Source organism: Capricornis sumatraensis, chromosome 2 (genome assembly GCF_032405125.1).
Source record: "Capricornis sumatraensis isolate serow.1 chromosome 2, serow.2, whole genome shotgun sequence".
Lineage (NCBI taxonomy): Eukaryota > Metazoa > Chordata > Mammalia > Artiodactyla > Bovidae > Capricornis > Capricornis sumatraensis.
Window position 1 is genome coordinate 42,051,604 of NC_091070.1, and position 27,415 is coordinate 42,079,018.

At 38.0% G+C, this 27,415-nt stretch overlaps 1 protein-coding gene across 1 annotated transcript in view; it reads right to left on the bottom strand.

Moving 5' to 3' along the window:
- The window catches only part of FAM227B (family with sequence similarity 227 member B), a 209,025-nt gene that overhangs the window by 167,558 nt on the left and 14,052 nt on the right, over positions 1-27,415 (bottom strand). The window contains exons 7-8 of the mRNA XM_068992351.1: positions 17,015-17,116; positions 13,365-13,491 (exon numbers count right to left, since the gene is read on the bottom strand). Coding sequence (XP_068848452.1) covers positions 13,365-13,491; positions 17,015-17,116 — 229 coding nt within the window. The remainder of the gene's footprint in view (positions 1-13,364; positions 13,492-17,014; positions 17,117-27,415) is intronic.

A 27,415-nucleotide genomic window follows, 5' to 3' on the forward strand; every position in this document is an offset into this window, starting at 1 on the left:
AATTGTTAACATGATTGCCTCTGAGCAGCAATCAATAGATGATTCCATTTAAAATTTTTCCCTCTCTGTATCTATTATTTTCAAAATAATGTTTTTGAATAGATTATAGCACTCTAAAAGTAATAAAAATAAATTATATTTAAAAAGTTCCACTTTTGCTCCAAAAGTTGTGTAGGGTTGAATAATTGATTTAACCACACAAAACATTTATATCCTCAGCAGTAAAAATGAGAACAATATAAATTCCTTAGTATACTTCATATGCTTATTCTGATGGTTAATTGAGTTTGTATATATTAAAGCATTCAGTAACTGGGAAACATGAATATAAAAACAACCATAAAATATAATAAACATATTAACATACATTGACATACTCATAAAATATATCCAATATTTTCCCAGTAGTGAGTATTCGATGAGGATTACTTGTTATATTTTGATATCAAATTGGAATTTTCGAAGAGTTTTTAAATTTGGTCATTGCTTATTTTACATTAGTTGCCACTAGATAAAATATTCAAAATGATTCATTTGAATGTTTCTCAATATTGTCTGTGTTTTAAAATATATAGCATATTAGTGGAAAATCTGGAGTATAGAAAGGTCAACAGATCAGGCTATTTAAAAGATAGTTTTTTATTGAACGGGGGATCAATGTCAGAGTAGGAAGACATGGAGCTCACTTCTCATAAACACATCCAAAATACATCTACACATGGAAGACAACTTCAAACAAACAAACAAAAAACTAACTGGAAACCAGCAGAATATCTTTTATAAAGCCAAAACTGCAAGAAAGATCTCCATGTAACTGGGCAGAATTGCAGGGGGAGGGGAAGGCGTTAGGGTGGGTCCAGCACCCCTGGAGGGGTACGGAAGAGAAGGTCCACACAGGTGGATCCTTGCCCCAGGGAGCCCCCTTGCCTGCTGGGAAATCCACTGAGACAGATGGGAGAGCTGGAGAAGCCTAGACTCTACTTGTGAGGCAGGCGTGTGTGTCGGATTGCTAACAATCAGAGCAGCGAGAGACTTGCACAGATGGCAGCCACCTCATCACACTTCCCAGTCCAGAGGGCAAATGCCCGGTTCCCCTCACTCCACACCACAGCCTGGCAGGAGCTCAGGAGAAAGATGCAGTCTTGCTGCTAGAAGTGGGACTGCTGACTTAGCAGTAGCCCTAGTTTTCATTTTTGATGACCCTCCATACTGTTCACCACAGTGGCTCTACCAATTTACATTCCGACTAACAACAGGGGTTCTCTTTTCTTCACATCCTCATCAATATTTGTTATTTGTAGTCACTTTGAAAATGGCCATTCTACCAGGTGTGAGGTGATATCTCACTGTGGTTTTGACTAGCATTTCCCTGGTGATTAGTGATGCTGTACATCCTTTCCTGTACTTGTTGGACATCAGTATGTCTTCTTTGGAAAAATGTCTTCAGTTCCTCTATTTTTTTATTTTTATTTTTTTTAAATTTTACTTTATTTTACTTTACAATACTGTATTGGTTTTGCCATACGTCAACATGTATCCACCACAGGTGTACATGAGTTCCCAATCCTGAACCCCCCTCCCACCTCCCTCCCCATACCATCTCTCTGGGTCATCCCAGTGCACCAGCCCCAAGCATCCTGTATCCTGCATCGAACCTAGACTGGCGATTCATTTCTTACATGATATTATACGTGTTTCAATGCCATTCTCCCAAATCATCCCACCCTCTCCCTCTCCCACAGAGTCCAAAAGTCTGTTCTATACATCTGTGTCTCTTTTGCTGTCTCGGATACAGGGTTATCGTTACCATCTTTCTAAATTCCATACATATGTGTTAATATACTGTATTGGTGTTTTTCTTTCTGGGGGGCTTCCCTGGTGGCTAAGAAGTTAAAGCGTCTACCTCCAATGCGGGAGACCCGGGTTCGATCCCTGGGTCGGGAAGATCCCCTGGAGAAGGAAATGGCAACCCACTCCAGTATTCTTGCCTGGAGAATCCCATGGATGGAGAAGCCTTGTAGGTTACAGTCCACGGGGTCGCAAAGAGTCGGACATGACTGAGAAACTTCACCTCACTCTGTATAATCAGCTCCAGTTCCATCTACCTCATTAGAACTGATTCAATCAAAAATGGGCCAAAGAACTAAGTAGACATTTCTCCAAAGAAGACATAGATGGTTAACAAACACATGAAAATATGCTCAACATCACTCATTATCAGAGAAATGCAAATCAAGACCACAATGAGGTACCATTTCACAGCAGTCAGAATGGCTGCGATCCAAAAGTCTACAAGCAATAAATGCTGGAGAGGGTGTGAAGAAAAGGGAACCCTCTTACACTGTTGGTGGGAATGCAAACTAGTACAGTCACTATGGAAAACAGTGTGGAGATTCCTTAAAAAACTGGAAATAGAACTGCCTTATGATCCAGCAGTCCCACTGCTGGGCATACACACCTAGGAAACCAGAACTGAAAGAGACACGTGTACCCCAATGTTCATCACAGCACTGTTTATAATAGCCTGGACATGGAAGCAACCTAGATGTCCATCAGCAGATGAATGGATAAGAAAGCTGTGGTACATATACACAATGGAGTATTACTCAGCCATTAAAAACAGTTCCTCTATTTTTAAAATCAGATAGTTTTTTTGTTTGTTTACTTTGCTATTGAATTGAGTTCCTTTTAGCTTTTGGGTATCAATCCCTTATAAGATATGATTTGCACATATATTTAATAAATTCCTTTTTCATTTTGTTGATTTTTTTTTTTTACTGTGCAGAAGCTTTTTAGTTAGATGTAGTTTCACTTACTAATTTTTGCTTTTGTTGCTTGTGCTTTTGATATCATCCAAAAAATTATTGCCAAGACATATATTAAAGAGCTTTTCCACTACGTTTTCTTCTTAACAGTTTTATGGTTTCAGTTCTTTCCTCCATTTGAAGTTAATTTTTGTGAGTGATATAGAAAAAGCAAGGGAATTCCAGAAAAACATTTGCTTCATTTTCTACACTAAAGCCTCTGACTGTGTGGATTACAACAAACTGGAAAATTGTTAAAGAGATGCGAATACCAGATCACCTTACCTGCCTCCTGAGAAACATGTATATAGGTCAAGAAGCAACAGTAAGAACCAGACAGGGAACAACAGATTGGTTCAAAATTGGTAAAGAAGTATGTCAAGGCTGTATTTTGTCACTCTGCTAATTTAACTTATACACAGAGTGAAAGTGAAGTTGCTCAGTCGTGTCCGACTCTTTCCAACCCCATGGACTGTAGCCCACCAGGCTCCTCTGTCCATGGGATTCTCCAGGCAAGAATACTAGAGTGGGTTGCCATTTCCTTCTCCAGGGGATCTTCCCAACCCAGGGATCAAACCCGGGTCTCCCGCATTGCAGGCAGACGCTTTATCCTCTGAGCCACCAGGGAAGCCCTTATACCCGGAGTGCATCATGCAAAATGCCATGCTGGATGAATAGTAAGCTGGAACCAAGAATCGCTGGGAGAAATACCAACAGCCTCATATATGCAGATGCTACCGCTCTAATGGCAAAAAGCAAGGAAGATCTAAAGAGCCTGTTGATGAGGATGAAACAGGAAAGTGAAAAAGCTGGCTTAAAACTCAACATTCAAAAAACTAAGATCATGGCATCCAGTCCAATCACTTCATGGCAAATAAAAGGGGGAAAAGTGGAAACAGTGACAGATTTTCTCTTCTTGGGCTCCAAAATCACTACAGATGGTGACTTCAGCCATGAAATTAGAAGACACTTGCTCCTTGGAAGAAAAGCTACTACAAACCTAGACAGCATATTAAAAAGCAGAGATGTCACTTTGCTGACTAAGGTTCATACAGTCAATGCTATGGTTTTTCCAGTAGTCATGTATGAATGTGAGAATCGGACAATAAGAGGCTGAGCAGTGAAGAGTTGATGATTTCGAACTGTGGTGCTTGAGAAGATTCGTGAGAATCCCTTGGACAGCAAGGAGATCAAACCAGTCAATCCTAAGGAAAATCAACCCTGAATAGTCATTGGAAGGACTGATGCTAAATCTCCAATACTTTGGCCACCTGATGCAAAGAGCTAACTCAATGGAAAAGACCCTGATGCTGGAAAGGATTGAGGGCAGGAGGAGAAGCAGGTGACAGAGAATGAGATGGTTGGATGGTATCATTGCTCAATGGATGTGAGTTTGAGCAGACTCTGGGAGAGTCTGAAGGACAGGGAGGCCTTGTGTGCTGCAGTCCACTGGGTTGCAAAGAGTCGGACACAACTTAGCAACTGGACACCAATAAGATAGCAGTCAAATTTCATCACTCTACAGGTGGTGATTCAGCTTTCCCAGTGCCATGTATTGAAGAGATTATCATATTCCTATTGAGTATTCTTGGCTTCTTTGTCAAATATTAGTTGACTGTGAGGGTTTATTTCTGGGTTCTCACTTTTCTTCCATTGGTCTATGTGGCCTTCTTTGTTTAGTTTCCATGTTTCACTCAAGTTACATATCTGATCATACATGTTATCCATCTTTTCCCCTTGAGCACTTACCACATTAATCATAGGTAGTTGAAGTTTTCTGTCTGATATTCTAATACCTGTGCCTTATCTGCAACTGGCTCTGATCATTTGTCTTTTGATAGGCAGTTCTGTTTCTGGGGTGAGTCGCATCTCCACTCCTTCACTAAGGGCAACTGGATTGGCTGCCCTTCCTTCCCGCAACCTCCCTCCCTCCTCCTGCTGTGACTTAAAGCTTGTTGTTGTTAACACAGAGGAGACAGAAGAGAAGGGTCCGGGCAAGGCTTCATGCCTTTTTTGTAGTGGTTTCTCTTATATTTCCCCAGGCTTTCTCAAGACTGTCATACCATCCTCAATTATTATTTATAAAATATCCGGAGAGAAACTTGTAACGTCAACTTCCTCCTTGTTTATGAAGCTCCTAAGTATCCTATATGGTCACACTAGACCATACTCAGCTCTAAGTAATTCATTAGAAATTTTGGCTAAATTCTTCTTACTGCCTTTTTATGGCATCTAGCTGCATCTGTCCCACGTGAGCAAGTGCTGACATCTGGTCTTCCCTTGGAGGCACCTGTCTTTCTATAGATTTTGGGTTGACTGCCTTGGAACCTCTGATGGGTTCCAGGAAAGTTTCAAATTTGCAGATAGTTTAGTGTTTTCAGGTAGAAGAGTGGAAGTAATATCATTTTAGTTTTTTACATCCTAAGCAGAAGCCAGAAGTCAGAGCACAAAACTTAATCTTACTCACTGTAAAGCTGCCACATAGGATAGTCATAAAGCTTGTGCTAAAACCTAGCCAATCATACAAAATCTTAATGTGTCTCTATACTAGGGAGAAGTATCCTCCAGAGTCTTCCATATCTTAATGTTCCCAAATGGTGAATATGTTATGTAACATAGCAAAGAGGAATTAAGGAAGCAGACAGAATTAAGTTAATAACTGGCTAGCCTTAAAATATGGACAGTATGCTGGCTTGTCCAGGTGAGCCCATTGTACTCAGAAGAGTCATACATATGGAAGAGGGAGGTAGAAGAGTCAGTATTAGGATGATGAAATATGAGAAAGGTGACTAGTCATTGTGGGCTTTGATGATGAAAGGTTATGAGGCAAAAAATGGAAACAGCTTCTGAAAAGCTACAGAGATTTTCCCTAGAGCCTTTAGAATAACACAGCTCTCCCAACATCTTGGTTTTACCTTAGTGAAACTCATTTTGGACCTATGACTTTCAGAACTCTAAGATAATATATTTATGTTGCTTTAAAATCACTGCAGATGGTGATTGCAGCCATGAAACTAAAAGATGCTTACTCCTTGGAAGGAAAGTTATGACGAAGCTAGATAATAGTCCCTTGGACTGCAAGGAGATCCAACCAGCCCATTCTAAAGGAGATCAGCCCTGGGTGTTTTTTTGGAAGGAATGATGCTAAAGCTGAAACTCCAGTACTTTGGCCACCTCATATGAAGAGTTGACTCATTGGAAAAGACTCTGATGCTGGGAGCGATTGGGGGCAGGAGGAGGAGGGGACGACAGAGGATGAGATGGCTGAATGGCATCACCGACTCGATGGACGTGAGTTTGAGTGAACTCCGGGAGATGGTGATGGACAGGGAGGCCTGGCGTGCTGTGACTCATGGGGTCACAAAGAGTCGGACATGACTGAGTGACTGAACTGAACTGAAACTAAGTAGCAATTTGCTGCATCAGTAATAGGAAATTAACACAAGCTCTGGTGCTTTTTTCTTATCGTATATAAGGATCTCTAGGCTTCCCATGTGGCTCAGTGGTAAAGAATCCACCTGCCAATACATGTTCGATCCCGTGGTTGGGAAGGTCCCCTAGAGAAGGAAATGGCAACTGACTCCAGTATTCTTGCCTGGGAAATCCCATGGACAGAGAAGCCTGGTGGGGCTATAGTCCATGGTGTCGCAAAGAGTCAGACATGACTTAGCAACTAAACAACAACAACAAATAAGGAACTCTGGTTAAAAAAAAAATTGTGGAAAACGAACTAAAATGAAAGCCAACTGACAATGTAAGTAATCAAACTGAACATACTGCAAAGAAACAAATAAAGCAATGACTTCATCTTTAAAAAAGGAATTTTTCATATATTAAGGAGGAGAAATTGAATTAAGTATTTTAGATCTATGATATAAATATTTCTCCAACAAAGAAATAAGAAAAATGTCTTTTAAATTCCTTCAACAAGTGCTCTAGCCAAAACAAAATAATTAACCACAATTGAAAGATAAAATCATAGTAAAAGGTGAAAAGGTCATTTATGAGCATAGAACTCAGAAAACATGTGAGTCTTGATAGACATGCAATGTGAGAAAAAGCATTGTGACAGAAAGTACAAACACATTCATGTTAAATAAATCATAGAGTCTCTAGTGCAGCTACCACTACTGCCTTTGTTTTCAACTTAAATTCTTATCCATGCATAAAAATAAAAATGAACAATTATGTACAGGTCAGTGAATCTTCTCAAGTTTAATACATAGTGTCCATGTTACCAGCCCTCAGAAACAAAATATTCAGCTTCTAACACCATGGATTAGTTTTGTCAGATTTTGAACTTTGTATCAAAGAACTCATACAGGATCTACCTTTTTGTGCCTGGTCCCTCAACCTTGTTTGTGTGATTTGTTTACTACTGTATATGATTATAGTTCACTCATCCTCATTGCTGGCAGTATTTCAGTATATGAATACTCCATAGTTTATCTAAATTTGATATTATTGTGGGGATTTGGACAGTTCATTTTGATTATTATATAAATAGCACTGCTTAAGCGTCTGCCTGCAATGCGGGAGACCCGGGTTCAATCCCTGGGTCGGGAAGATCCCCTGGAGAAGGAAATGGCAACCCACTCCAGTATTCTTGCCTGGAGAATCCCCATGGAGGAGCCTGGTGGGCTACAGTCCACAGGGTTGCAGAGTCGGACACGACTGAGCTATTTCACTTCACTTCATGAACATTTTGTACTTTTGGTATACAGAAATATGTAGATTTCTGGAGATTATGTACCTGAGAGTCAGAAATATGCTAGTCCAAATTTAACATATGTTTAGGTTTAGGAGATATTGGTAGTTGTCCAGAATATTCATATAATTCCACCTGCATAGTTACCTTTTATCTTAAGAAAATGCAGGTTTGAATTTTTTTAACTCTGAGATGAGTGTAGATTTACATGCACTTGCAACAAATAATACAGAGAGATCCCTGTGCATGGTAACACCTTTTAAAATTATAATACGATATCTTCATTGAGGCTAAGGTATAGTTTCATCCCAAGGATTCCTTAAGCTTCCTATTTTAGCCTCACCTACCCTTCACTTTAAACCATTTCTCTGCCTGATGTGAAGGAGAGGCAATAAATATCAATCCTTTCACTACACAAATATTTTCTCCTAAGGTGAAACAGCCCACAGAGAAGTACTGAAGCAAGTGTTCAACAGTGATAAATAGCCTATATTGGAAAAATCAGTTCAGTTCAGTCACTCAGTCATGTCTGACTCATTGCGACTCCATGGACTAAAGCACACTAGGCTTTCCTGTCCATCACCAACTCCCAGAGTTTACTCAAACTCATGTCCATCGAGTTGATGATTCCATCCAACCATATCTGTCCCCTTCTCCTTCCACCTTCAATCTTTGCCAGCATCAGGGTCTTTTCCAATCAGTCAGTTCTTCACATCAGGGGGCCAAAGTACTGGAGTTTCAGCTTCAACATCAGTCCTTCCAATGAATGTTCAGGACTGATTTCCTTTAGGATGGACTGGTTGGATCTCCTTGCAGTCCAAGGGACTCTCAAGAGTCTTCTCCAACACCACTGTTCAAAAGCATCAATTCTTTGGGGCTCAGCTTTCTTTATAGTCCAACCCTCACATCCATACATGACTACTGGAAAAACCATAGCTTTGACTAGATGGACCTCTTTGGCAAAGTAATCTCTCCACTTTTTAACATGTTGTTTAGGTTGGTCTTCCCTGGTGGCTCAGGTGGTAAAACTATCTGCCTACAATGTGGGAGACCAGGGTTTGAACCCTGCATCAGGAAAGGTCCCCTGGAGAAGGAAATGGTAACTCACTCTAGTACTCTTGCCTGGAAAATCCCATGGACAGAAGAGCTTGGTAGGCTACAGTTCATGGGGTCGCAAAGAGTCGGATACGACTGAGTGACTTCACCTTCTTTCTTTCTTTCCTTTCTTTCTAGGTTAGTCATAACTTTTCTTCCAAGGAGCAAATGTCTTTTAATTTAATGGCTGCAGTCACTATCTGCAGTGATTTTGGAGCCCCCCAAGATAAAGTCTATTTGCCATTGTTTCCCCATATATTTGCCATGAAGTGATGGGACCAGATGCCATGATCCTAGTTTTCTGGATGTTGAGTTTTAAGCCAACTTTTTCAAAGAATATGCATTTGCAAACAAATGTATTCAGGCTAGAAGCGAGCAAACTATCTATTCTGATATTTAAATCAGATACGGGATCTATATTTAGTGTTCTTGTCTTTAACTCAGGCAGTTTGTGTACAGAATGCTTTGAAGACCAGTCAGTTCAGTTCAGTTGAGTTCAGTCGCTCAGTCGTGTCCGACTCTTTGCAACCCCATGAATCGCAGCATGCCAGGCCTCCCTGTCCATCACCAACTCCCGGAGTTTACTCAGACTCATGTCCATCGAGTTGGTGATGCCATCCAGCCATCTCATCCCCTGTCGTCCCCTTCTCCTCCTGCCCCCAATCCCTCCCAGCATCAGAGTCTTTTCCAATGAGTCAACTCTTCGCTTGAGGTGGCCAAAGTACTGGAGTTTCAGCTTTAGCATCATTCCTTCCAAAGAAATCCCAGGGTTGATCTTCAGAATGGACTGGTTGGATCTCCTTGCAGTCCAAGGGACTCTCAAGAGTCTTCTCCAACACCACAGTTCAAAAGCATCAATTCTTCGGCACTCAGCCTTCTTCACAGTCCAACTCTCACATCCATATATGACCACAGGAAAAACCATAGCCTTGACTAGGTGGACCTTTGTTGGCAAAGTAATGTCTCTGCTTTTTAGTATGCTGTCTAGGTTGGTCATAACTTTTCTTCCAAGGAGTAAGTGTCTTTTAATTTCATGGCTGCAGTCACCATCTGCAGTGATTTTGGAGCCCAAAAAAATAAAGTCTGACACTGTTTCCAGTGTTTCCCCATCTATTTCCCATGAAGTGATGGGACCTAATGCTATGATCTTCGTTTTCTGAATGTTGAGCTTTGAGCCAACTTTTTCACTCTCCTCTTTCACTTTCATCAAGAGGCTTTTTAGTTCCTCTCCACTTTCTGCCATCAGGGTGGTGTCATCTGCATATCTGAGGTTATTGATATTTCTCCTTGCAATCTTGATTCCAGCTTGTGTTTCTTTCAGTCCAGCGTTTCTCATGATGTACTCTGCATAGAAGTTAAATAAGCAGGGTGACAATATACAGCCTTGATGCACTCCTTTTCCTATTTGGAACCAGTCTGTTGTTCCATGTCCAGTTCTAACTGTTGCTTCCTGAGCTGCATACAGATTTCTCAAGAGGCAGGTCAGGTGGTCTGGTATTCCCATCTCTCTCAGGATTTTCCACAGTTTATTGTGATCCAGTCAAAGGCTTGGCATAGTCAATAAAGCAGAAATAGATGTTTTCCTGGAACTCTCTTGGTTTTTCCATGATCCAGCGGATGTTGGCAATTTGATCTCTGGTTCCTCTGCCTTTTCTAAAACCAGCTTGAACATCAGGAAGTTCACGATTCACATATTGCTGAAGCCTGGCTTGGAGAATTTTGAGCATTACTTTACTAGCGTGTGAGATGAGTGCAACTGTTCGGTAGTTTGAGCATTCTTTGGCATTGCCTTTCTTTGGGATTGGAATGAAAACTGACTAATAGGGACAGGCTAAAGTAGACATCCCCACTGGATTTACCTTATAAATCTCCTAACTCATTGCTATTGCTCATCTCACATATTGCATACATTCATGCTTGAATACATCACAGAAACTAGTTAAAAGCATAACAGTTGCAAAAGAAGTATGAAAACTATATTTGCAGATGATACAATAGATGACTTGAAAACCCTAGACAATGAATGATAAAACTCAAACAAAAGGATTAAGTAAGCAAGTGACTCATAATATTTACATACAGAAATCAATATGAATTTGGGGTGGAACACAATGCAGTCTATAACAGGTCTGGAGGAAATCTGCTCTGTTCTTCACTTTTTCTCTTATGGTTTATTTCTTTTTTGGTCTGAATGCTTTGCTCATTCTCTTTTTATTTCTTATATTTGAATTAATTGGATTTTTCTCTGTAATTAGGAGACTCCTGTCTTATGTGTATTGATGGAGGGGGCTGGTGCTCCAGGTTGTTTTCTAGAATTTACCTCCCACGGACTCCTTCCTTAAAACATGAAACATTTTCTTATAGAAATGGTTTGGTTATCGTTACCATCTTTCTAAATTCCATATACACAATGTGTGGCAAAACCAATATATATTGTAAAGTAAAAAATAATAATAAATAAAATTTAAAAAAAAGAAATGGTTTGGTTACTAAGAATTGACACAAAACAATTATAAAAGAGTAGTCAAAAACAGAAAATTTTATGAGAAGAACTAGACTTCACTCACTTTTCAGTACTAGAGAACAGTCAACTTCTGGTAGTCCATAATGGTATAGTAGTCTTCAGAAAAAATACTGGAAAGATTTTTCTCTCCAATACCTTAGTTTTAAACCTAAGTGCCTAAATCTCCCAGCTAAGTACTTCAGGATGGAATTTTACTTCCCTTCAGTGTTTTAAGTTCTGCCACTCCTACTTAGTTTTAAGGGACTTGATTTCAGTCATACCTGAATGATCTAGTGGTTTTCCCTACTTTCTTCAATTTAAGTCTGAATTTGGTAATAAGGAGTTCATGATCTGAGCCACAGTCAGCTCCCAGTCTTGTTTTTGCTAACTGTATAGAGCTTCTCCATCTTGGAAAACTCAGCAGTGGCCACAGGACTGGAAAAGGTCAGTTTTCATTCTAATCCCAAAGAAAGCCAATGCCAAAGAATGCTCAAACTACTGCACAATTACACTCATCTCACATGCTAGAAAGTAATGCTCAAAATTCTCCAAGCCAGGCTTCAACAGTACGTGAACCATGAACTTCCAGATGTTCAAGCTGGATTTAGAAAAGGCAGAGGAACTGGAGACAAATTGCCAACATGCATTGGATCATCCAAAAAGCAAGAGAGTTCCAGAAAAACATCTACTTCTGCTTCATTGACTACGCCAAAGCCTTTGACTGTGTGGATCACAATAAACTGTGGAAAATTCTGAGAGAGATGGGAATACCAGACCACCTGACCTGCCTCTTGAGAAACTTATAATGCAAGTCAGGAAGCAACAGTTAGAACTGGACATGGAACAACAGACTGGTTCCAAACAGGAAGAGTACGTCAAGGCTGTATATTGTCACCCTGCTTATTTAACTTCTATGCAGAGTACATCATGAGAAATGCTGGGCTGGAAGAAGCACAAGCTGGAATCAAGATTGCTGGGAGAAATATCAATAACCTCAGATATGCAGATGACACCACCCTGATGGCAGAAAGTGAAGAGGAACTAAAAAGCCTCTTGATGAAAGTGAAAGAGGAGAGTGAAAAAGTTGGCTTAAAGCTCAACATTCAGAAAATGAATATCATGGCATCTGGTCCCATCGCTTCATGGGAAATAGATGGGGAAACAGTGGAAACAGTGTCAGACTTTATTTTTTTGGGCTCCAAAATCACTGCAGATGGTGATTGCAGCCATGAAATTAAAAGACACTTACTCCTTGGAAGAAAAGTTATGACCAACCTAGGCAGCTTATTAAAAAGTAGAGACATTACTTTGCCAACAAAGGTCTGTCTAGTCAAAGCTAAGGTTTTTCCAGTAGTCATGTATGGATGTGAAAGTTGGACTATAAAGAAAGCTGAGTGCTGAAGAATTGATGCTTTTGAACTGTGGTGTTGGAGAAGACTCTTGAGAGTCCCTTGGACTGCAAGGAGATCCAATCAGTCTATCCCAAAGGAAATCAGTCCTATTATTCATTGAAAGGACTGATGCTAAAGCTGAAACTCCAATACTTTGGCCACCTGATGCGAAGAACTGACTCATTGGAAAAGACCCTGATGCTGGGAAAGATTGAAGGCGGGAAGACAAGGGGACAATAGAAGATGAGATGGTTAGATGGCATCACCAACTCAATGGACATTAGTTTGAGTAAACTCTAGGAGTTGGTGATGGACAGGGAAGCTTGGTGTGCTGCAGTCCATGGGGTCTCAAAGAGTCGGATACAACTGACTGAACTCCTACCTACAGAGACACACACACACAGACACAGACACAGACACAGACACACACACACATATCATGATTCAAACATTTTTTTCCCATTGATTAATGATGGTATGTTATATAAATAATTCAGTTAGCTCTAGAATTTACCCAGTATTATCTGCTATAAAAATGCCAGCTGTGTTCTAAAAGAAGCAGCTTGAAATACTTCTCTTACAAATATAAAATATGTATCATACAGTTTTCTTTCTGTGGCAGTTTTGGTTTCTACAAGAATTTCACTGCCTATAAAATTGTTTGCCTTCTAAAGTTAATAAGTGATTAATTTTATTATAACATAATTTTCAGAAGAAAATCATCATTATTTTGAAACATAGACATCAATATTTTGTTTTGTAAGACAAAGAACTACAAAATTTTTGACTAGAGTAAACAAAACACTGCAATTCAAAAGTTTTAGGTACCAAAGTAGTGATCAATACTTAAATGACATTCATACCTGACAACCAAAGAAAAATATTATTCCCTAGATCTTCTTTAAATTCATCATTAAAGAGATTACTAGATTCTGGAAATGCTTCCTGGAATGTTGCATAGATAGCTTGTGCCAAACAATCAGGATACACCTACCAAAACAGAGTCATGTTAAAATAATTTCATATTTCATGTAACATTATCTCAAATACCAAAGAAGTTATTGAGTTTGTGAAATACATGTCCCTTTTTCTCCTTATAACTTGTTTTTGGCCTTTTTTGCCTCTTTGTACTTTCAACAACTGAAGAATATGAACAAAAAAGAGTTGAAAATAAAGTCATATCAGTTTAACTATTTGTTAGCATTCAGAGGAAAAAATTTAATTTGGATAAAGGATGAAGTTAACAGTTAAGGTTTAATGGTTCTACACTTATTTCATTTTACCCTGTTATTGATATCCTCTTTCAGAAAAAGTATACCCTCTTTCTAGTCATTATAATAAAAAGTATATATACATTTATAATTGAAATATATTTGACATATAATACTGCATAAGTTTAAGGTGTACAACATGTTGATATATTTGTATTTTGCAATATGATTACCACCACAGCATCAGCTAATAACTCTATTACATCACACAATTATCATTTTTTTTGTGTGTGGTGAGAAATAAAAGCATGTTTTTAAATAACTGAAGTCCATTTAGGTGAGTTAATGTAGCATAACACCAATTGTTATTGAGGTTGTACTATATTGTTTGCTCCTTGGAATAAAAGCTTTCTTCTTGGAAGAAAAGCTATGATCAACCTAGACAGCATTATTAAAAAGCTGAGACATTACTTTGCCAACAAAGGTCTATTTAGTCAGAACTATGGTTTTTCCAGTAGTCATGTATGGATGTGAGAGTTGGACTTTAAAGAAAGCTGAGCACCAAAGAATTGATGCTTTTGAACTGTGGTGTTGGAGAAAACTCATGAGAGTCCCCTGGACTTCAAGGAGATCAAACTAGTCAATCCTAAAGGAAATCAGTCCTGAATATTCATTGGAAGAATCGATGCTGAAGCTGCAACTTCAATACTTTGGCCACCTGATGTGAAAAACTGACTCATTGGAAAAGACCCTGATGCTGGGAAAGATTGAAGGTGGAAGGAGAAGGGGACGACAGAGGATGAGATGGTTGGATGGCATCACCAACTTGATGGACAAGAGTTTGAGCAAGCTTAAGGAGTTGGTGATGGACAAGGATGCCTGGCATGCTGCAGTCCATGGGGTCACAAAGAGTTGGACATGACTGAGTAACTCAACTGAACTGAACCCCAATTGTAAAGCCCTGAGTGAATATCAACTAATGCACAGCACTACCAGTATTCTATTAGACTTAAAGTCACTTGACTACTAAGTTTCTCTCAGGGAGTAACTACACACAGGAAGATACCAGATTTTTATGTTAAAGATCTAAAATATTCTATTTACTATTTTGGAAGGCTGGCAGACACCAGAAACTGGAAGATACAAGAGATGATTTCTCCCTTTGGTTTTCTTAAAGAAATTAGCTCTGTTGATACCTTGATTTTAATCCCATAAGACTCATTTTGGACTTCTGATCTACATAACTATAAAACAATTAATTTCCATTTCTTTAAGCCTCTAACTTCATGATGGTTTTTACACCAGCAATAGGAAACTAATATAGTCACCTGCCTCAGCAGTGCTCAAATCTGCTGGTAAGTGATGGTATTCTTTAAAGAATTTCATTAGTTTTTTGGGGTAGGGAAAAAGAGGCAGGCAAGAATGCTTTAAAAACACTGATATATTTAATTTTATTGAATCAGCCATGGACAGTTTAAAATGCTATTGGAAAGAGTCACATAATTGTGGTATATAAAATTATGCTAGTAATTAAAAAGTTGAACTAGGTAAGGTGAACTTTGACATTTTGTTTTCTGTGTATATTTCAGCTTCAGGAGATTAGTGGGAAAAGAGATGAAGTGTCAGATGGTGTTGAGACATTTTTCTGAGGCAATATCATTGTATGACATTGGAAGAAAATGAAATAAAAACCGTATGTTCAGATTCAAATAATTTATACCAAATAGTGAGATCTGAAGATAATTTTTTGATTCTTAAATATTAATAGCTTTTCTCAGATGAGCCAATTAGTAACAAAACTCCCAATTATTTGAATGAGTTAAAATAGAAATTAGTCAATGAGAGATGAGGCTGCACTTCTACTTATACAGCTATGGTGGTAATAGATATGTAGGGAGTGGTCTGGTTCACAAGCATAGAAACAGGGGGAAGGGTCTAATCACTAAGGTGTACGTGTTATTTGTTCTCAAGTGAGGCTTTGAATCTTTGTTAAATAACTTCTAATTTCTCCTTGGAAAATGCCACTGAAAATAGGGACTTCAGGAAAAATCAAGTCGTGATTTGAGATGGATTATAACGGCAACATCTTGATATCAAAAGGCACATCATCCAAAGGAGAAGATTCGGACAATAATCGTAAGACTAGAAATTATAGAATGAGGAATATGTAACGGTGCCACTGCTTGTTTGTTCACATTAAATAGGCTTTCAAAAATTCTTTTCTTAAGGCTTGTGTTAAAGCATGCTTGACTTTATCAAACCACGTATTAGATAGACAAGACCCACCGCAAAAGGACAGACTAGGTAAAGGATTAATAGATAGGAGAAATCCAGCCAGTTTTGTCATCTCTAGGCAATTTAATGACCAAAAATCCTAACCACTAATGTTTTTCCTGTAAATAAGAAAAATAAATTTATATTAGCAGAGAAAATCATAGTCTATCTTTTGGAATATCAGTGTTCTATAAGGCAAGTTATGAATCATGGATCAAACTCTTCATCTGATGGATAACGGGCTATGGCACTGAGAAACTGAATGTCTGCAAGATCACCTGTGCAATTAGTAGCAGACTCCTTATTCCCAGCCCACTGCTGGCTTCCTTCTATAATACTGTATGTACATTTTTGTAAGATAGATCAAGATTGAGTATAAATATTTGGCAATTTTATGTTTTTTTGATAGACATTTATTTTATTTTAGGATTTATCCATAAAAACATTTACTGACTTGAAAATACTCATGTATTTCTGATTTTACAGATGTCAGTTCAACAAAGTATTTGAATGTGTCTTCTGCTTTGAAATGCTAGATGTTTACATTTCAAAATACTCAAGGAAATTCCATGGATCTTCACTTCACATTACTCAAGAACATAAATTATTTTAACCAAATTATTTTAACATAGTGAAACAACATTTGATTCACAACTTTGTTCATTGTTCTTTACTGTTCACAGGTGCTTAGTGTTGTACTTATGCATTAACACAAGAGGTTAAGTCCTCTTAGACCAAAATATACTTTATAAAGTAAAAGGAAAATAATTTTGTAGATTTAAAAATCAAGACTATGCATAGGATAAGTCAATATTTTTCAGTATGCAAACAAATAGATTCTGTAAGGCCTTCAGCAGAATACAATATTCTGGGGTGGGGGCATAACTTAAAATATTAGCTTTTTTACTCTACTTGAGGCAATTTTGCTTTCAAAGTAACAAAATACATTCTCATATGTGTTTAAATAACTTTTTATAGTTCATTTGCTATAAATATAATTTGTATAACCAGTTAACTTCTGTATTTACCTGAAAGAATGTATCCTTTCGGCTTAGAGGTATGCTCATGAAAAGTGACACATAGCTTTCTGAAATTCTATCAAACAAGCAATCTTGACTTTCTCTGTCAGGCTTAAAAAATAAAACAGGTATGGAATTAAAACAATTGATATTACAATTTAAAATTAGAATTTGTTTACATAATGTCAATAATTCTATCTATTCTCAAACTGCAGATCAGTTGGTATAATGGAATGAGCGTGGGTTTTTGGCATCATGCAGACCTGAATTTAAATGCTGGTTCCATTATTCATTAGCTGCACTATCCTGGGCAAGTTCTAGTTTCCTTATCTGCAAATGTAGGTAATATATACATGCCTTAAAGTAGTATCTTAAAATTCAATTGGACAAGGATCACATTTTGTTTGACTTTGTATTTAAAGCCCTCAGCACAGTGCCTGGCACACAGAAAGCAAACCAATGTCTGATCAATTAATGAAGGTTCTTAAATAGTGGTTGGCATGTACAATGCTGTCAATGGCATAGCTACCTTCTATTATTCTATAGCCATTCCAAATCTTTCATAAGAAGTAACTCAGTATAAAATTAAAGCAATTACTGGAATGAGACAGTCATAGCCAGAACTAGTAAAATAGTGACATGAAAGACTAAAAACAAAGTAGAATGCTATCAGTTCAGTTGCTCAGTTGTGTCTGACTCTTTGCAACCCCATGAATCGCAGCACGCCAGGCCTCCCTGTCCATAACCAACTTCCGGAGTTTACTCAAACTCATGTCCATCAAGTTGGTGATGCCATCCAGCCATCTCATCCTCTGTCGTCTCCTTCTCCTCCTGCCCCCAATCCTTCCCAGCATCAGGGTCTTTTCCAATGAGTCAATTCTTCACATGAGGTGGCCAAAGTATTGGAGTTTCAGCTTTAGCATCAGTCCTTCCAATGAAAACCCAGGACTGATCTCCTTTAGAATGGACTGGTTGGATCTCCTTGCAGTCCAAGGGACTCTCAAGAGTCTTCTCCAACAACACAGTTCAAAAGCATCAATTCTTCACCACTCAGCTTTCTTCACAGTCCAACTCTCACATCCATACATGACCACTGGAAAAACCATAGCCTTGGCTAGACGGACCTTTGTTGGCAAAGTAATGTCTCTGCTTTTGAATATGCTATCTAGGTTGGTCATAACTTTTCTTCCAAGGAGTAAGCATCTTTTAATATCATGGCTGCAATCACCATCTGCAGTGATTTTGGAGCCCAAAAAAATAAAGTCTGACACTGTTTCCACTGTTTCCCCATCTATTTCCCATGAAGTGATGGGACCGGATGCCATGATATTCGTTTTCTGAACATTGGGCTTTAAGCCGACTTTTTCACTCTCCTCTTTCACTTTCATCAAGAGGCTTTTTAGCTCCTCTTCACTTTCTGCCATCAGGGTGGTGTCATCTGCATATCTGAGGTTATTGATATTTCTCCCAGCAGTCTTGATTCCAGCTTGTGCTTCTTCCAGCCCAGCGTTTCTCATGATGTACTCTGCATGTAAGTCATAAGAAGGAAGAAATCTATACATAATAATACTGTTAACATTATAGTAAAATCTTAAGGTAGCACCTTGAATTCTTGCTCTATTAAGCAATGAACAAATGAATTAAGAGTCCAAATTCATTTATGATATCAACAGTAGAAGCACAAGCTGGCATTAATAGGTTTTGGTAATAAACACCAAAAATGATTAAATTCAGTGGTAATTTTCTATCAAATTAACAAACCATATGAGCTGGGATTCATAAATCTATAGTATCTTAGAACTAAAACGGAAGTTAGATATCACCTAGGTTAAACCTCTCTAATTTAGTGATTGCACTACTATCCAGAAAGCTTAAGAACATTATTTAAGGTTATACACAGTTAAGTATGACTGATGCTGATTCTCAAACACTTTGGCCACCTGATGCGAAGAATTGACTCACTGGAAAAGACTCTGATGCTGGGAAAGATTGAAGGCAAGAGGAGAAGAGGACAACAGAGGATGAGATGGTTGGATGGCATCACTGACTTGATGGACATGAGTTTGAGCAAACTCCAGGAGTTGGTGATGGACAGGGAAGCCTGGCATGCTGCAGTCCATTGGGTTGCATAGAGTTTGACAGACTGAGTGACTGAACTGATATACAGTTAAGTAACTGAAAGCCAGACTAGAATCCAGGTCTCCTAACTCCCAATACAGCTGTCATGCTTCTGTAGTAAGTTTACAGATGGAGATAGTAGCAGAAACAATGATGATAATGTTAATAGCTAAAAATTCTAGATCATTTATATAATGGGAAGTGGTTCTAAGATTTAGGGCTGTATGAGAATTAACTGAGATTATATATAATTTACTAGTGAATAAAGTTGGCATGTTTCAGCTACACAACCTACAATCATGTATGAAGAAATATCTAGACAGAAAGTTTCAGAACATGTCTTTGATTAATACAATTCAGTGTAATGTACACATCAAATATACTTTCACAGGAAACTGAGTAGCAAAATAGTATGGTAAATTTTTATACATGTTTTGGTATATTTGAAAAGAAAAGTTATCCTACAGCTGATGGATATTCAAGTTACTGATATGCTCATTAGATCTAGCTATTTAACATATGTTAAATCATTCTTGCATTCCAGGAATAAAGCTCATTGGTCAGGCTCTATAACTCTTTTAATATACTGCTGAATTCAGTTTCCTAGTATTTTGTTGAAGGCTTTTGTATCAATATCCTAAAAGAGGATATTGATCTGTACTTTTTTTTTGTAGTATCTTTAGTTTTGCTATCATGACAATACTGGTCTCATAAAATGAGCTAGGAGTATTCCCTCCTCTTCAGTTTTTCAGAAGAGTTTGAGAAGGATTGGTGTTAATTCTTCTTTAAATATTGGCAGAATTCATCAGTGAAGTCATTTGGTCCAGGACTTTCTTTGTTGGGAGGTTTCTGATTACTGATTTAATCTCCCTACTAGTTATACATCTATTCAGATTGTCTATTTCTTCATTATTCAGTCTTGGAAAATTATATATTTCTAGGAATTTGCCCATTTTATACAGGCTATCCAAGTTGTTATTATATGTTTATTCACAATCCTCTTAATCCTTTTTTCTTTGCTGATAGTAAAGTTCCTACTTTCATTTGACTTTAATTTGAGTCCTCTTACTCTTGCTGCTGCTGCTGCTAAGTCGCTTCAGTTGTGTCCGACTCTGTGTGACCCTATAGACAGCAGCCCACCAGGCTCCTCTGTCCACAGGATTCTCTAGGCAAGAATACTGGAGTGGGTTGCCATTTCCTTCTCTCCTACTCTTGCTAGAGGTTTGTCAATTTTATTGATCTCAAGGAATAACTTTTGATTTTATTGCTTTTCTCTACTATTTTTCTTTTTCTTTTTTTTTTTGAAATTTATTTATTTTTAGAAGCTTTCTTTTTATTTTATTATTGTTTTTAATTTTAAAATCTTTAATTCTTACATGTGTTCCCAAACATGAACCCCCCTCCCACCTCCCTCCCTATAACATTTTTCAATTCTCTATTTTATTTATCTCCACTCTAATCTATTCCTTCCTTCCTTCTATTAGCTAAGGGTTCAGTCTGTCCTTCTTTTTCTAGTTCCTTACTAGGTAGACTTAGGTTGTTGATATGTTGTTTATTGATTTGTTTACAACTATAAATTTCTCTTTTAGCACTGGTTTTGTTTTTCCCTGCGAGTTTTGTATGTTCTGTTTTTGTTTTCATTTGTCTCAAGCTATTTTCTAATTTCCCCTGTGATTTATTCTTTGAGTTGTTGGTTGTTTGGGAACTCTTATACATTAATGGCAACTCACTCTAGTAATCTTGCCTGGAAAATCCCATGTCTAGAGGAGCCTGGTGGGTTACAGTTCATGGTATTACAAAAGTGTCAGACATGACTGAGTGACTAAGAAATGACAACAACTGGTCTTTATTATTTCCTTTCTTCTGCATACTTCAGGTTTTCATTTCTTTGTCTAGTTTCCTACACTATAAGCTGGGGTCATGGTTTTTGAGAATGTTCCGTATTTCAAATACAGGCATCTTAATGCTTTAAATTTCCAAATACTGCTTGAGGTATATCTCACAAATTTAATGTGCATTTTCATTTTCAATAAGCTCAAAATATTTTTCAATTTCCCTATTGATTTCTGGTTTGACCCCGTAGTTCCTGAGCAGTATGTTAGTTTCCAAATATTTGAGAATTTTCCAGATAGCTTTCTGTTATCCATTTACACTATAATTCCATTTTTGTCTAAAAACATGACTTGAATTCTTTTAATTTTATTAGAATGTTTTCCTAGCCCAGAATATAGTTGGTAAAGATTTAATATGTACATGAGAAAAATGTGTATTCTACAGTCACTAACAGGAATGCTTAATAAATATCAATTAGATGCATAAAGTTGGTTAACAAAGTGTTGCTCAAATCATCTACAGCATTCTATATCATTAACTGATTTCTGTACATGCTACCAGTTACTGAGACTGAGGTGCTGAAATATCTAACTATATTTATAGATTTGTCTTTCTCCTTTAAGTATTAAATTCTTAATTAAATGTGTTTCAAAGCATTTTATTAGGTATATAAATATTTCATTGTTATGTCATAATGATGAATTGATTACTTTGTGTTTATGTTAGTCACTCAGTTGTGTCCAACTCCTTGCAACCCCATGGACTGTAGCCTGCCAGGTTCCTCTGTCCATGGAATTGCCCAGGCAAGAATACTTGAATGCCCTTCTCGGGGGATCTTCTGGACTCAGGGACTGAACCTGGGTCTCCTGCATTGCAGGCAGATTTTTTACTATCTGAGCCACCAGGGAAGCCCTCATTATACAGTTACTCTTCCCTGGTAACATTCTTTGCTTTCAGATTTACTCTGTATGATGAGTTCAAAAAAGTTGTTATATTTGGGGGTTATATATGGCTTATCTTTGATATTTTATGGGTAGAAGTGATACACTTTCTAGGCTTCTGGATCATTTTGAGAGCCAAAGTCCCATGGACAATTTTGAAACCTTTAAGGCTGTATCATTTCTGGAATTCTTCTAGTCAAACATCATCAGGGAAACTTTTATCATTAGCCTATACATTACCCAGGAATTTTTGGAACACTGTATTTTCACTATGAATATAATAATAAACAATAATAATGATAGGTATATCCACTGAACACTTACCATATACCCTATATACCATTTAAACAACTTCTATGTAAAAAAACAACTTTAAATGCATTTTCTAACTCCCAATAAACAGATACAATAGGAAATTTTTAAAGCTTTATGAAAGAAGTAAGTAACTATCTAGTTACATCATTTACTAATGGTAAAACTTGTTTTGGGGGCTTCTCTGGTGGCTCAGATGGTAAAGAATCTGCCTGCAGTGTGGAAGACCTGGGTTTGATCCTTGGGTTGGGAAGATCTGGAGAAGGGAATGACTATCCACTCCAGCATTCTTGCCTGGAGAATTCCATGGACAGAGGAGTCTGGCAGGCTACAGTCCATGGGGTCACAAAGAGTTGGACCCGACTGAGTGATTAACACTTTCAAACTTGTTTCTGAAAGCCAGGTCTTAATTCGGTTGCACTGAATCCATATTACACTTATATAGTATTTCACAGTTTACTAGGGCTCTTATTTATGTTACTTTTAGGCCAAAAGAGAGAGTTTTTTAAATCTGTTTTTGTTTGTTTTGAAGATGAGATTATTGCAGCTCACAGCAATTTTCTGACTAACCCAAAGTTTCACCCTCAGTTCAATTCAGTTCGGTCACTCAGTTATGTCCGACTCTTTGCAACCCCATGGACTGCAGCACGCCAGGCCTCCCTGTCCATCACCAACTCCCAGAGTTTATCCAAACTCATGTCCATTGAGTCGGTGATGCCATCCAACCATCTCAACCTCTGTTGTTCCCTTCTCCTCCTGCCTTCAATCTTTCCAAGAATCAGGGTCTTTTCAAATGAGTCAGTTCTTCACATCAGGTGGCCAAAGTATTGAAATGTCACCCCAACTACTGGGAAAACCAGATTTAAAATTTTAACTTCTTGGATTAAGTTCAGTTCAGCTCAGTTCGGTCACTCAGTCGTGTCTGACTCTTTGTGACCCCATGAACTGCAGCACACCAGGCTTTCCAGTGCATCACCAATTCCCGGAGTTTACTCAAACTCAAGTCCATTGAGTAGGTGATGCCATCTGACCATCTCATCCTCTGTCGTCCCCTTCTCGTCCTGCCCTTAATCATTCCCAGCATCAAGGTCTTTTCAAATGAGTTGGTTCTTTGCCTCAGGTGGCCAAAGTACTGGAGTTTCAGCTGCAGCATCAGTCCTTCCAATGAATATTCAGGACTGATTTCCTTTAGGATGGACTGGTTGGATCTCCTTGTAGTTCAAGGGATTCCCAAGAGTCTTCTCCAACACCACAGTTCAAAAGCATCAATTCTTTGGCACTCACCTTTCTTTATAGTCCAACTCTCACATCCATACATGACTACTGGAAAAACCATGGCTTTGACTAGATGGACCTTTGTTGGCAAAGTAATGTCTCTGCTTTTTAATATGCTGTCTAGGTTGATCATAACTTTTCTTCCAAGGAATAAGCATCTTTTTTTCATGGCTGCAGTAACCACCTGCAATGATTTTGGAGCCCCCCAAATAAAGTCTGTCACTGTTTCCTAGATTCAAGCCCAGCACTTTTTCTACCAGATCAATCTACCACTAAGTCACAGGTAATAAAAGAAATTTGCTTTTATATTAGTCACCTAACAATTACTGAAATAAATTTCAGAGTCAACATACTGAATCATGCTATATTCTAGAGTATGATTATATATTATTTCATATTGTGCTGTTGGTAATTAAATTGTACTAGTGGCTTGGGGGGAGGTTATTCTAGTTATAAAGTCAGTACTATTTATCATTTATCAGTTCAGTTCAGCTCAGCTGTGTCCGGCTCTTCACGACCCAATGAACCACAGCACGCCTATAAGATGGACCTAAAAATAGATAGAATGTATGTGTTTTGTATTCACCTGAAAATGTAGCATAGCTTGAAATATGAGCTTACCTAACAGTACAAATATTCCCACACAATGCTGGTAAAAATGTATGAGCACTCACCATATTTATTTGATGTATTTGGGAACCCAAGAGGCCATGCTATTAATCTAGTTCACTGGCTTCATATATTTAACAAAAGAACCCTCTTAGAAATAAAATCATAGGTGAAATGTAATGAACAGAACAGATGAAAGAGGTGCTGTTCTGGTTAAATCATGGATATGTTGCTTCAATATAAGTTGGATACCCTTTCAGTTCCCTTAGAACAGTAGCAGAACACTCACTCAGATCAATCATATAATGTTCCTCAAAACACATCAGAGATCTTAATGATATTGGAAATGTTATTAAATTGTAAGATTTTAAAATAATTACTATAATTTCAGGAAGCCAGTAGTTAGAGAGAATAGTTTGCTTAAAGACAAAATGACTTCTAAGTCCTTGTTATTCCACAGATACCCCTATAAATGTAGTGGGTTGTTAACATTTTTGTGTCAGATCTGTTTGTTCCAAATAATGTAGCTTCACAAAGCAGTTACTAGAAACATAGCTAGATTATGTTTCCTTCAAAAACTTGTCATATATATAACCCTAACAAATTTAAGTGGGAAAGTAATGCTTTCTCTCTGTTATCATGGAAAAATATAAATTTGGAATCCAGATCTGGAAAAAGAAATCTAAGGTAATGAAAGTCTGATTTTATGTTTCCCTACATAATTACCTTTGTGGAACTGATATACCACTTCCTATTTCTCATTCAACTCCTAACGATATCAGAAATACAGAACAGATACTCTTACCTTGAATTACATTAATTATTCTAACACATGTGAAGTGATGATGAAATGAAAGTCCCTCAGTTGTTGCCCAACTTTTTGCGACCTCATGGACTATACGGTCCATGGGATTCTCTAGGCCAGGATACTGGAGTGGGTAGCCTTTCCCTTCTCCAGGGCATCTTCTCATACCAAGGATCGAACCAGATCTCCCGCATTGCTGGCGGATTCTTTAACAGTTGAGCCACAAGGAACATTATGTTCTATTCAAATAGTTTTATGAAAAATTAATAGAACTCACTGCTTCATTGTATGAAAGAATCCATAAGCAGTTTTCTTTGGGGAATTTGAGCTGGGGAGGTGAAAAACTGAGCCTAATATCAGACTTCCCTAATGGGGCAGCACACCTTCTCAATGCTTGGACTGTGATCCCCAGCATTACTCTGCTTTTCATTCTTCTAGATCCAGAGGCCACACAGCAGCCATTGGTATTCACCACTTTCTCCAGGCTCATATTCTCTGATGTAATACTTGCATACTGCTTATTTCCATTCTCTTATTGCTTCCCAGATACCCATGTCTTTCTCTTTTTAATCCTAAGCAGAGTTTTCATCTTTCAGAATCAAGAGAGGATCCTCTCTGCATCTGATATATTGCGTTTTCGAAGTGAAACCTCTTTCAATGTCACTGATTTGCAGTGGATTTTCTCTTTAGTGTTCATCAGTGCATTATACTATTGGGTAAAGTTACAACTTTGTTATTTACTACAGTGTTTGATTTATTTAGTAATTATTATTTTTTTAATTTTAATTTTAATTTTTACTTTATTTTACAATACTGTATTGGTTTTGGCATACATTGACATGAATCCGCCACGGGTGTACATGAGCTCCCAAACATGAACCCCCCTCCCACCTCCCACCCCATATCATCCCTCCGGATCATCCCCGTGCACCAGCCCCAAGCATCCGGCATCCTGCATTGAACATAGACTGGCAATTCATTTCTTACATGATAGTATACATGTTTCAATGCCATTCTCCCAAATCATCCCACCCTCTCCCTCTCCCGCTGAGTCCAAAAGTCCGCTCTACACATCTGTGTCTTTTTTGCTGTCTCACATACAGGGTCATCATTGCCATCTTTCTAAATTCCATATATATGTGTTAGTATACTGTATTGGTGTTTTTCTTTCTGGCTTACTTCACTCTGTATAATCAGCTCTAGTTTCATCCATCTCATTAGAACTGATTCAAATGTATTCTTTTTAATAGCTGAGTAATACTCCATTGTGTACATGTACCACAGGTTTCTTATCCATTCAACTGCTGATGGACATCTAGGTTGCTTCCATGTCCTGGCTATTATAAACAGTGCTGCGATGAACATTGGGGTACACGTGTCTCTTTCTATTCTGGTTTCCTCGGTGTGTATGCCCAGCAGTGGGATTGCTGGGTCATAAGGCAGTTCTATTTCCAGTTTTTTAAGGAATCTCCACACTGTTCTCCATAGTGGCTGTACTAGTTTGCATTACCACCAACAGTGTAAGAGGGTTCCCTTTTCTCCACACCCTCTCCAGCATTTATTGCTTGTAGACTTTTGGATCACAGCCATTCTGACTGGTGTGAAGTGGTACCTCGTTGTGGTCTTGATTTGCATTTCTCTGATAATGAGTGATGTTGAGCATATTTTCATGTGTTTGTTAGCCATCTGTATGTCTTCTTTGGAGAAATGTCTATTTAGTTCTTTGGCCCATTTTTTGATTGGGTCGTTTATTTTTCTGGAATTGAGCTGCATAAGTTGCTTGTATATTTTTGAGATTAGTTGTTTGTTAGTTGCTTCATTTGCTATTATTTTCTCCCATTCAGAAGGCTGTCTTTTCACCTTGCTTATATTTTCCTTTGTTGTGCAGAAGCTTTTAATTTTAATTAGATCCCATTTGTTTATTTTTGCTTTTATTTCTAGTATTATGGGAGGTGGATCATAGAGGATCCTGCTGTGATTTATGTCGGAGAGTGCATTCACCATTGCAACGAAAAGAATAAAATACTTAGGAATATATCTACCTAAAGAAACTAAAGACCTATATATAGAAAACTCTAAAACACTGATGAAAGAAATCAAAGAGGACACTAATAGATGGAGAAATATACCATGTTCACGGGTTGGAAGAAGCAATATAGTGAAAATGAGTATACTACCCAAAGCAATCTACAGATTCAATGCAATCCCTATCAAGCTACCAGCAGTATTTTTCACAGAGCTAGAACAAACAATTTCAAGATTTGTATGGAAACACAAAAAACCCTTGAATAGCAAAGCAATCTTGAGAAAGAAGAATGGAAATGGAGGAATCAACTTGCCTGATTTCAGGCTCTACTACAAAGCCACAGTCATCAAGACAGTATGGTACTGGCACAAAGACAGAAATATAGATCAATGGAACAAAATAGAAAGCCCAGAGATAAATCCACACACCTATGGACACCTTATCTTCGACAAAGGAGGCAAGAATATACAATGGAGTAAAGACAATCTCTT